Source organism: Ursus americanus, chromosome 14 (genome assembly GCF_024610735.1).
Source record: "Ursus americanus isolate L20-20 chromosome 14, mUrsAme1.1.p, whole genome shotgun sequence".
Taxonomy (NCBI): Eukaryota; Metazoa; Chordata; class Mammalia; order Carnivora; family Ursidae; genus Ursus; species Ursus americanus.
In genome coordinates this window covers 37,636,859-37,649,238 of record NC_142140.1, presented here as the reverse complement: position 1 = coordinate 37,649,238, position 12,380 = coordinate 37,636,859, and the positions used below count along the sequence as shown (strand labels likewise).

The 12,380-nt window shown below is 38.2% G+C and overlaps 1 protein-coding gene across 4 annotated transcripts in view; it reads left to right on the top strand.

Annotated features, from left to right (window-relative positions):
• Positions 1-12,380, top strand: part of DOCK3 (dedicator of cytokinesis 3) — a 568,180-nt gene that overhangs the window by 504,439 nt on the left and 51,361 nt on the right. For all 4 annotated transcript variants that reach the window (XM_087867015.1, XM_087867014.1, XM_087867013.1 and 1 more), the window contains 4 exons: positions 7,600-7,694; positions 10,099-10,174; positions 10,710-10,810; positions 11,075-11,133. In XM_087867015.1, the coding sequence (XP_087723141.1) occupies positions 7,600-7,694; positions 10,099-10,174; positions 10,710-10,810; positions 11,075-11,133 (331 nt within the window). The remainder of the gene's footprint in view (positions 1-7,599; positions 7,695-10,098; positions 10,175-10,709; positions 10,811-11,074; positions 11,134-12,380) is intronic.

Genomic DNA, 12,380 nt, shown 5'->3' with positions numbered 1-12,380 from the left:
CTATTGCTGTCACTTCCAAAGGCTCTTAGCTGTTGTCGTTCTCAAATATATTAAGTCAGTTACCACAAAAGCTTTCAAAATGTATTCACCTCTTCTGATTACTGTGTTCTTATTTCCTGTTTCCTTTGTCTCTGTGGGCATATGTATTTCTTGACTGTCATTTTAAAGGATTTGAGCTGAAACAGACATGAGGGAACATATGCAGTCCACCACACCAAATATAGAGTTCGGCACATTTATTCTTTTTTTATGATAGCATTATTGAGATATAATTTGCATACTGTAAAATTTACACTTTTAAATTGTACAAGTCAGTGTCTCTGATTATATCCATCTTAAAAGACTTATCACAAATTAACAAGATCAAGTTAATAATTTATAACTTCCCACAAAGAAAAGCCAAAGACCAAATGGCTTAATTGGTGCATTCTACCAAATTTTTAAAGAATTAATGCCAATCCTTCACAAGCTCTTATAAAAAATGGAAGAGGCAGGAACACTTCCAGCTCATTTTATGAAGTCAGCAGTACCCTGATATGAAAACCAAAGGCAGCCATCACAAGAAAAGCAAACTATAGACCAATATCCCTTATAAATATAAGTGCAGAAACCTTTAGCAACATACTAGCAAACTGAATCCAGGAACATACTAAAAGAAGTATACACCATGATCACATGGGATTGATCCCAGAAATGCAAGGTTGGCTTAACATATGGTAATCTATCAATGTAATACACCATTGAATAGAATAAAGGACAAAAACAGAATCCTAAGTGAAATAAGTCAGGCAAAGAAAGACAATTATCATATGGTTTCTCTCATCTATGGAACATAAGAACTAGGAAGATTGGTAGGAGAAGAAAGGGATAAAGAAAGGGGGGTAATCAGAAGGGGGAATGAAGCATGAGAGACTATGGACTCTGAGAAACAAACTGAGGGCTTCAGAGGGGAGGAGGGTGGGGGAATAGAATAGGCTGGTGATGGGTAGTAAGGAGGGCACGTATTGCATGGTGCACTGGGTGTTATACGCCACTAATGAATCATCGAACTTTACATCAGAAACCAGGGATGTACTGTATGGTGACTAACATAATATAATAAAAAAATATTATTATAAAAAAAACAGGATCATCATAATGGCTGTAAAAAAATCAGTGTTTTAAAACTTTCATGATAAAATCATTCACTCAACAAACTAGAAATAGAGGGGAATTTCTTCAGACTATGATAAAAGACATCTATGAAAAACCCACAGCCAACATCATACTTAATAACAAAAGACTGAATCCTTTCCTGTTAAGGTCAGGAACAAGAGAAAGACATCTGCTCTAACCACTTATATTCATTATATTGGAGCATCTAGCTGGAGCAATTCAGCACAGGTTTGGAAAGGAAGAAGTAAAACTATCTCTATCCTCAGATGGTATGATTTTGTATATAGAAAATCCTAAGACATCCATAAAAACAGTATCAGGAGTAATAAGCTCAGCAAAGTTGCAGGATGCATAATTAATATACAAAAATCAATTCTTTTTCTTGGCACTAGAAATGAACAATTCAAAAATGAAATTAAAAGAACATCTCCATTTACAAAAGTATAAAAACATATAAAATAATAAGTAAAGGAAATTAAAGAAGACCAAAATAAGTGAAAGACACCCCATGTTCATGGATTGGAGCACTTAATGTTATTAAGAGGACAGTACTTCACAAAGTGATCTACAGGTTTGATACAAGACCTCTCAAAGTTTCCACTGCCTTTTTGCAGATATTGACAATCTGATCTATAATTCATAGGGGAAAGAAAGTGACTCAGAATAGCCAATCTTGAAAAATAAAGCAAAATTGGAGAATTCACACTTCCCAGTTTCAAAACTTACAACAAAATAACAGTAATCAGAATTGGTACTTGCATAAAGATAGACATAAAGATCAATGGAATTGGATTGAGAGTCTAGAAATAAACCTTTATATTTACAGTCAATTGAACTTCAATAACGTTGCCAAGACAATATAAAGAGTAAAGAAGTCTTTGCAGCAAATGGTTCTGGGACAACTTGATATCTAACCTCTGCCTCATACCATATAAAAAAATCAACTGGAAAGGTATCATAGACCTAAATGTAAGAGCTAAACTATAAAACTCTTAGAAGGAAACAGGAGTGAGTATATCTTTATGTCCCTTGGTTTAGCAGTGATTTCTTAGTTATGACACCAAAAGCACAAGCAACAAAAGAAAAAATAGATGTTAGACTTCATCAAAATTAAAAACTTCTGTATTTAAACTGAATGGGAAGTCATCAGAGAGGGAGAAAAACCATGTGAGAGACTCTTAACTCTAGGAAACAAACTGAGGGTTGCTGGAGAGGAGGTGGGTGGGGGGATGGGGTAATTGGATGATGGGCATTTAGGAGGGCACATGATGTGATGAGCACTGGGTGTCATATGCAACTGATAAATTATTGAACGTTACATCTGAAACTAATGATGTACTATAAGTTGGCTAATTGAATTTAAATTTTAAAAAAATTTCTGTGTTTCAAAGGATGCCAACAAGAAAGTGAAAGCCCACAGAATGGAAGAAAATATTGGCAAATCATATATCTAATAATAGGACTTGCATGTAAAATATATAAATAACTCTTACAACTCAAGAATGAAAAGGTAACTCGATTTTAAAATGGGCAAAGCAATGAAGTACTGTCTGGTGACTAAAATAACATAATAATAAACAAACAAATAAATAAAATGAGCACAGTATTTTAATAGACATTTCCCCAAAAAAGATACATAAATAGCCAAAACACACGTGAAAAGATGTTCCAACATCATTAGTCATTAAGGAAATACAAGTGGATATAATCAAAAAGACAAATATTAGTACTAATTCTAGTTTAAATATTTGGTGGAATTCACCAGTGAAGCCATCTTGTCATGCACTTTTCTTTGTGTGAAGCTTTTAAATTATTAGTTTGATCTCTTCACTTATGATAGGTCTGTTCAGATTTTAATTTTATTTATTTTTTTAATGATTTTTATTATGTTAGTCACCATACAGTACATCCCTGGTTTCTGATGTAAAGTTCGATGATTCATTAGTTGCGTATAACACCCAGTGCACCATGCAATACGTGCCCTCCTTACTACCCATCACCAGCCTATTTTAATTTTAAATGAATTTTGGTTGTTTATATCTTTCTAAGAATTTGTCCATTTCATCTAAGTTACATAATTTGTTGGCATACATTTGTTTATAGTAGTCTCTTACGATCCTTTCTAGTTCTCTAACATTGGTAATGATGTCGCTTCTTCCATCCCTAATTTTAGTAATTGAGTTTTCTCTTTTTTTTTTTTTCTTTTTTTTCTTGGTTTGTCAATTTTGTTGATATTTTCAAAGAACCAACTTTTGGTTTCATTTTTTTCCTCTATTTTTCTCTTCTCTGTTTCATTTATTATCCCCTTTCTTCTTCTTGCTTTACGTTAGTTTGCTCTTCTTTCTCTAGTTTCTTAAGGCGTAGGGTAGGTTATTGATTTGAGACCTTACTCTTTTTAATGTAGGCACTACAGCTATAAGCTTTAGCTTCATCCCGTAAGTTTTGATTTGATATGTTTTCATTTTTATTGATCTTGAAGTATTCCTGTTTCACTCATGTTTTCTTCTTTGACCCATTGGTTATTTGGGAGTGTATTGTTTAATTCACATATTTTTTACTTTCCCAAATCTCTTTGTGTCATTCATTTCTAACTCCCTTCCGTAGTGGTTGGAGAACATGCTTTATATGATTTCAGTTCTTTTAAATATAGTGGGGCTTTCTTTATGGCCTAACATATGGTCTGTCCTAGAGAAGTTCATATATCCTTCTATGTGTATCCTGCTATTGTTGGATAGAGTGTCCTATAGATGTCTGTTAGGTGTTGTTAGTTTATATTATGTTCAAGATTTCTTTTTCCTTGCTGATCTTCTTTTAGTTGTTTTATACATTATTGAAAGTAGTATATCGAAGCCTCCAACTATCATTGTTGAATTTTCTATTTTTCCTTTTAATTCTGTCAGGTTTTGCTTCATGTGTTTTGAGGTTCTATTTTAAATGCATATATGTTTATAATTGTTTCAGACATATTGTCTCTTTTGTCATTATAAAATGTCCCTTTGTGGTCTCTAATGATAATTGTTGTTAAAGTCTATATTGTTTAACATTAACATAGCCACCAGTTCTATTTTGGGTGTCATTTTCATTGTATATATTTCCTATCCTTTTACTTTTGAGGTACTTATGTCTTTGAATCCAAAGTATGTATCTTGTAGACCACATATAATTAGATCATGTTTATTTTTTAACTATCTTCCTATCTCTGCCTTTTGATTAGAATGTTTAACCCATTTACATTTACTGTAATTAACAATAAGTTAGGATTTACACCTGTCATTTTGCTATTTGTTTTATATCTGTCTTGTATCTTCTTTGTTCCTCTGTTCCTCAATTTCTGCCTTCTTCCATGTTAAATATTTTTACTGTGTGATTTTAATTCCTTCATTGTTTCTTTTAGTATATTTTTAAAGTTATTTTCTTAATGATTGCCCTGGAAATTACAATTAACATCTCAATCTACCAGTTACACTTTAATAACATACAAAAACTTCACTCCAATAAATCTCCAATCCCTTCTTCTTTTTTGTGCTGTTACTGTCATATAAATTACATATTTATATATTATAATCTCACCAACATACTTTTATAATTATTGCTTTATGCAGTTGCCTTGTAAATCTAATAGGAAAAGAGTTACAAACTTAACATATATACTATCTTTTACATTTACCTATATAGTCACTTTTCCTAGTGCTTTTTATTTCTTCACGTGGATTCAAGTTACTGTCTGGTATCCTTTTAAGTTGGGGAGACTCCCTTTAGTATATCTTTTAGGGCAGTTCTAATAACAAATTCTCACAGCCTTTTTAACCTGAGAATGTTTTAATTTCTTCATCATTTTTGAATGATAGTTTTGCTAGACTTAAGATTCTTGGTTGACATTATTTCAGTACTTTGAATATGTTATTCCACTGCCTTCTGGTCTATATCATATCTGCTCGTAAGCTACCTATTATTATTGAGAATGATTTGTATGTGATAAAAAAAATTTTTCTTCTTGCTTTCAAGATTCTCTCTTTGTTTTTGGCATTTGACATTTTGACTATGATATGTCTATATATAAATTTCTTTGATTTTATCCTATTTGGAGTTCATTGAGCTGTTTGGATGTGTAGATTAAAGGGTTTTTCCATCAAATTTGGGAAATTTTTAAAATATTTCTTCAAATATTTATTCAAAATCTCTTCCTCTTTTTCTTTCATCTCTTCCTGACACTCCTATTATTTGTACGTTTTTACAATTGGTGGTATCCTACATGCTTTGTTTGGTTTTCTTCATTTTCTTTCTGTTCCTCTGGATAAGCTCAGTTGACATATCATTTAAATTTGCTGATTCTTTCTTCTGACAGTTCAAATCTCTGTTGAGCCCCTCTAGCAAAATTTACAATACAGTTATGGTACTTTTAAATTCTTTCTATTTGATGCTTTTACAATAATTTCTATCTATTTTACTGATACTCTCTATTTGGTGAGATATTGTTCTTGTACTTTCCTTTAATTCTTTAGACATGGTTTCCTTTAGTTCTCTGAGCTTATTTATAACAGCTGAGTTAAAGTCTTTTCCTAGTAAGTCCAACATTTGAGCTACCTCAGGTAAAGTTTCTATTGACTTCTTTTTTTCCTGTTTATGGGTCATACTTTCATGTTTAATTTCACATATTATAATTTTTTTGTTAAAAACTTGACAATTTAAATAACGTAGCAACTCTAGAAATCAGATCCCCCACCACATTCCAGGGGTGGTTGTTGTTGCTTTTTGTTGTTTTGTTGTTATTGATATCTGTTTGCTAGCTTATTTAGTGACTTTCTTGGACTAATTCTTTAATGTCTGTATTCGTTGTTGTGTGCAGCCACTGAGCTAATCCCTGGACAGAAATTTCTTTAAATGCCTTAAGTCAAACTGAGAGCTTTAGAGGGGAGGGGGGTGGGGGATCAGGATAGGCTTGTGATGGGTATTAAGGAGGGCACGTATTGCATGGTGCACTGGGTGTTATATGCAAGTAATGAATCATGGAACTTTACATCAAATACTTGGGATGTACTGTATGGTGACTAACATAATAAAAAATTATTATTAAAAAAAACCGTTAGAAAATATTCACATCAAGTCAAAAAAAAAATGCCTTAAGTCAGTAAGTCTTTGATACTTTGCTAAGTTTCTGTATGTGTGTTGGGGCTCACCTTCAGTGCTCCAGCAGTTTACATTACTGCCTTAGCCTTCACTTCCTGCTTCACATAGAGCCTCAAAGTCAGCCAGAGTGAGAGGTTAGGCTTCTCAAGTCTTTCCTGAGAATATGTACAGCCCTGAACATGTGTGTGGACTTATAGGTTCCCAGGAATATGACAGAGCCGTTCAAAGTCCCCTATAGATATCTCAACCCAGATTTTTCTTTTAAGTCTTTTGGCAATTTTCTTGATGCCCTAATGATATGGCTGCTTTAAGCAGCTGGGATGTTAAATTATTTGGCTGATTTTTTCCCATATACGCCTTAAGTAAAAGGCTCTTCTCACTGAGTGAGCTCTGAGTCAGATCAGATAAGTCCTCTGAATGGGGATTTCCCAGGTTGCTGCCAGGCAGATGGAAAAGTAGCAATTTGGGGAGAGGGGAGCTCACTACCACTGTGGTTCTATGGTTGTTTGTTTTCAAGGATATACCACGGAGGTAGGAAGAAGAATGGAATGGGAATGGGACAAGCTAAAGGGCAACTAAGTTCACTGATCTCCTGAGATTCAACCATTTTTATTGAATAACACTCCTTGGATTGTTGCAAGCCTTTGTTTAACCTGCTTTGCCAGTGTTCTCATTACTTTCATAGAGGAGCAGGTTTTGGAGGTCTTTACTCTGCCATTCCTAAAATGCTTCTCCTGTCAATGTGTTCTTAACATGCAAGAGAGCAGGTTCTTTTTAAGATTTTATTTATTTGTTTGAGAGAGAGAGAGCATGTGAGCGGGGGGCGAGGGGGGTAGAGGGAGAGAAGCAGACACCGCTCTGAGCACAGGGCTCAATCTCAGGACCCTGAGATCATGAACGAAAGTCAAGAGTCGGACACTTAACCAACTGAGCCACCCAGGCATCCCCCAAAAAGCAGGTTCTTATAGTCAAGTGATCAAGGGCCATGCCCCAAATAATGAGACCCACAGACCCAGTTGGATACCAGTTCCCCTGGACTGTAGCCTTCCCTATGCTTTGGGCTTTAGGCACTGGGCTCAGGGTACAGAGCTGCCTCTGTTCTACCCAGTCTGGGTCTGCTCCCACCTGGCCTGAGAGAGTGCCTAGATCTCACTGTCATACAGGCCTCTAAAAGAAAATAACTCACAAAGGGAACTGGAATCTAACCCACTAGTCCCATCCATTCTCATGGTTTAGAGGTCAGGAGAGCCCTGTTAAGGAAATGCATGCTGTAGTGGTAGTGGTAGTGTCTCACATCAGATTTTCCTGCTGGATCAGGAATTCCTGCTGAAGATTTTCTGTGTGTTCCGGAACCTGATGAAGATGAGTGTCTTCCCTCGGGACTGGATGGTGATGAGACTTCTTACAAGCAAGTGAGTGTGGAAGGGCCCTGCACCAGCATCAACAGAGCTATTCTCAGACTCAGGAGAGTGTGCGTGTGTGTGTGTGTGGCAGAGAGAGAAAGCAAGACGGAAATCATTGCCAAGGCCATGGGGACAGAGAAGAGAGGATAAATTTGAAAAATGTTTGGAGGCACAATCTACTAGTAGGACTTGATAATTTACCATAAGTTCAAGATGAAGAAAGTGTTAAAGATAGTTCAAAATGAAGTCTTAAGTGCCTGGCAGAGAAGTCATGGTAAGGACAGAAAAGGAGTGTAAAGGATGTGAAATAATAATACCCAGAAAAGGTTCCTCCTTGAGGGAGGCCTGTTCCATGGACCACTGGCCTCTGTTGCTTTCTAGTTTCAGGCAGTTATCCCAAGCCCTCCTCTTGATTTGATTTCTGTTGCCTGCCAGACACAGCCTGCCTCCCACAGCTAGTGCTAATTACCCACCTGAGACCTGGCTGTAAGGCTCTGACCACTTCTGACTCCAGCAGCAGAATTCACTCCTAGACTTCCCCCTGATTGTCTGTTCCATTCATATTTCTAGCCTGTGCTTCTAATTGGCAAACTGGACAAGTGATACAGGTGGTAAGGTGCTGGCTCATCTGGTCTCCCTCCACTTGGGAGAAGGCCACTTGGCCTCCAGTCTCTAGCCTGCTGCCTTCTCCCACTGGTCTGCTTTTTTTTTTTTTTTTTTTGAGAGGCAGAGAGAGCAGGGGAGGAGGGGCAAAGGGAGAAGTAGGAGAGAATCCCAAGCAGAGTCCATGCCCAGCACAGAACCAAATGCAGGGCTCGATCTCACAACCCTGAGATCATGGCCTGAGCTGAAATCAAGAGTCCGATGCTTAACTGAGGTACTCAGGCACCCTGATCTGCTTTTTATGTTGGCATTATGCAGAGTGTAGTGATATTATCTATGTTAGATATATTAGCAAGGTATCACTGTGGTCTCCACTTTGTACCTTTTATAGGGCACTTTTTTCTTTTTTCAAAACTGCAGACATCTTATACAGAACAGAAGAATGGTTATAAACAAAGTTGCACATGTTTTTCCTCAAATAGTGGATTTCCCATTTGACTCCCTCTTATTTCTTTTTTTTTTTTTTAAGATTTTATTTTGTTTATTTGAGAGAGAGAGACAGAGATAATGACAGGGACAGAGAGAGAGCACACAGTGGGGAGGAAAGGGAGAAGCAGGCTCCCCACTGAGCAGGGAGCCCAGTGTGGGACTCCATCCCAAGACCCTGGGATCATGACCTGAGCTGAAGGCAGACGCTCAACCGACTGAGCCACCCAGGCGCCCTTCTCTCTTGTCTCTATCTCTTAGCTCTCCTCGGAATACTTCAGGGCCCTCAGCCCATCCTACAGGAACAGCCTCCTCTTGTAAGGCTTTTAGACCTTTCAAACTTGTCACTTCCGGTGCCAGTGGACTAGTCTCACTAATGCACTGTTTTTGCCTTGCCCCTTTTCTGCGCCAAAGCCAGGGTGCTCAGTGTTAGATGTAAGCTCCTTTGCCAGGCACCCAAAGCCCTCTGTAATCAAACCCTTACCTGCCTGTCCCACTTCATTTCCTCTCTACTTTAATCTGTGCCCTCTGCTCTAGCAAGCCAGCCTCCCATTGCTGCTTATATGTACCCAGGCTAATTGAGAGTGATATTCTAGACCAAAGGCTGAAAAAAAATAACTTGTAGATAAAAATAATAGTATGTGACAACAGTAGGGATTTAATCATTATAAACCCTTATTATCAAGTAAAATAATAAAATTATACTGTAAGTCCTCTGGTAGTCATACCTTCATTACCCAGAAGTCCTCAAAATACTAGAATCACTCTTTGAACTGGAGGAAATCTTTTTTATTTTTTATTTTTTTTTTAAGATTTTATTTATTTATTCGACAGAGACAGAGACAGCCAGCGAGAGAGGGAACACAAGCAGGGGGAGTGGGAGAGGAAGAAGCAGGCTCATAGCGGAAGAGCCTGATGTGGGGCTCGATCCCAGAACGCCGGGATCACGCCCTGAGCCGAAGGCAGATGCTTAACCGCTGTGCCACCCAGGCGCCCCTGAACTGGAGGAAATCTTAAACAACCAACTAATTCCCCCCCATCCCCTCTTATAGGCAGGGAAACTGGGGCCCAGTTGTACCAAGGCCAGGTAATGGGAGAGCCAGGCCTAGAACCCACTGATGTTCTATGCTGTACTGCCAACTATGGGGCATTTCTCCAGGATTGGTTTTTGTGAGGTTTGTGCCATCTACCCTTTCCTTTATAGTCACATCTTATATGAGAGCAAGTTGTATTCAAGACGTTTACTCATGGATCAGAGATGCTAAGCTATCAGATGCCATTGTTAGTCTTTTAACTCCACCAATGCTCTGTTCCCTTACTGCAGTATTATAGTCACTACTGTCCAGTACCTGTCTTCCGCACTACACAAGAATTTCACAGAGACGGACTTCGACTTTAAGGTAGGAGCTCCTGAAATACATCACTATCTTTGTAATACACTAGAAAACCAAAAAACAAGCTCACTGTTTTTGTTTCTGGGGCTTTTTTGTTTTGTTTTGTTTACTAAAACCAACCATTTCATTTTGCTCACAGTTTTTCAGTTCAGGAATTTGAGAAGGACTCAGCTAGGTGTCAGATGGGCAGCTGGGAGCTGGGGCAAGCTCACTGCTTTTTGTTCTATTAATATGTTCATAGTATTGAACCACTTCCAAGTTTGATAGTGACTAGAATATAACCTAAGAGTGCCCCTGTTGGAAGTGCCGGGAGCCAGACATCCAGGAGTAGGCTTTCTAGGCCAGAATCAACACTATGGGTTTCAAGGAGTCAAGGAAGAAAAAAAAAAAGTTCTGTTTGCAAAGATACTTAAAAAGGAAAAAAAATCAAGATCTTAAAATTGTGAAATGAATTCTGTGCTACATCCATATATTTAGAATCTCTCTTTGCAAGGTTAAGGACTCAGGCTGTCACATGTTTTCTCTTTCTCTGTCTCTCTAGGTGTGGAATTCTTATTTTAGCCTGGCAGTTCTGTTCATAAATCAGCCAAGCCTTCAGCTAGAAATCATCACTTCAGCCAAGAGGAAGAAGATTCTAGATAAGTAAGACATATGTCTCTTCTTCACCTCCCTACCACATGCCCAGATGGGGCTATGTTTCAATGAGCGGCTCCTCAGAAGTCCACAAGGTTCTCACTGGGTAGCTTCCCAAGGAGCCAAGTGTGAGAGTTCAGTTGAGAGCCAAATGACTTAGTATTGGGGGAAGCATTAGAAACAGTGCTGAAGTGCTAGCCTTACTGGGTTTGTAGCCCTGCCTTCCTGAACTTTCTCCCACTAAAAGCTGACTCCTGTGTTAACTATTTCCAGGTATGGGGACATGCGTGTGATGATGGCTTATGAACTGTTCAGCATGTGGCAGAATTTGGGTAGGTCTTTTCTCCCTGTTTTTCCCTTCCACATATTGCATAGCCAAATAAAAAGTGACAAGACTAATAACTTCTCCCAGGTTTTATGGATGTGAATTCAAACCTAAGAGACCTTTACATATCTTTAATGTAACACCTCATCCGGATGGTCCAGCACATGTGCACAGAGCTCTTGGCAGGGAGAGTTAGGCTGAGAAGCAAGACCCCAGTAACACATACGCACACTCCCTTTTTTGAGAACTGAAGTCAAAAGGAGAAGAATATAAAGTCTCTAGGAGTTTTTCCCGGCTTAAGAATTCATGCGGGTAAGATCTTCTGTACTCTTCATGTCCCAGTGCAGATGTTGCAGGCTCAAAAGCATAGATCTTTTTTTCATTTTAATTCCAATATAGTTATCATACGGTGTTATATTAGTTTCAGGTGTACAATATAGTCATTTAGCAATTCTATACATTACTCCGTGTTCATCATGGTAAGTGTTCAGAAGCAGAGATCTTGGAGATACTCAGCACATGAGCAAGGGCAGCTATTCATTTTCATAAATAATGGAACACTTTTTGGGTGTCTGGTATTCAGACCATGCAAATCAGGTTTCTGCCACCAGTTGCATGAGGCCTGCATGCAAGAAGGGGATTGCAGCCCCTAGGTGAAATTGATTTTAGCTCCCTTTGCTTCGGCAACTTCTCTAATATCCAGGGCTTTTGATCTGAAATTGTCAGAGTGTTTGGTAGAATCCTTGGATTGCCCTGGTGACTAGGAGAGCCATCCTTTGGTACTATAGGCTTCTAAGTGGCCTCTCGGGATGCTAGAGAAGCCGTTACTCTTCCTGTTACTCTTTTTAACTGAGCCCAGGCTCTGAGGCCTTAGGAATGATGGTCATAAAATCTTACAGTCCTCCGTTAACCATCTCAGTCACTAACCCTGGAAGCAGCAAACAAGATGTGAGGTATTCCTGCCAGCGAACACTAGGGCTTTCCCTGTGAGTGGGGATACATTTCACCAAACAGGCTTTCCAGCTTCAGTACTCCTACACCCTGCATCCAGCATAGCCAGGGTATAGATTTTAATTCTAAACTTGACTCTGAAATTCCCAGGAACACAAAGTACTAACAAAGTGTACCAAATACCAAGATTGGAATATGTAGAGTCAGCCTCAGGGCTAACATTTGCTCCTTAGATAGGCTTTCACGATGGAAGAAATCAAAAAAGATGCCAAGTTTTCTTGATAAAGCCATTCCCGCCTCTTT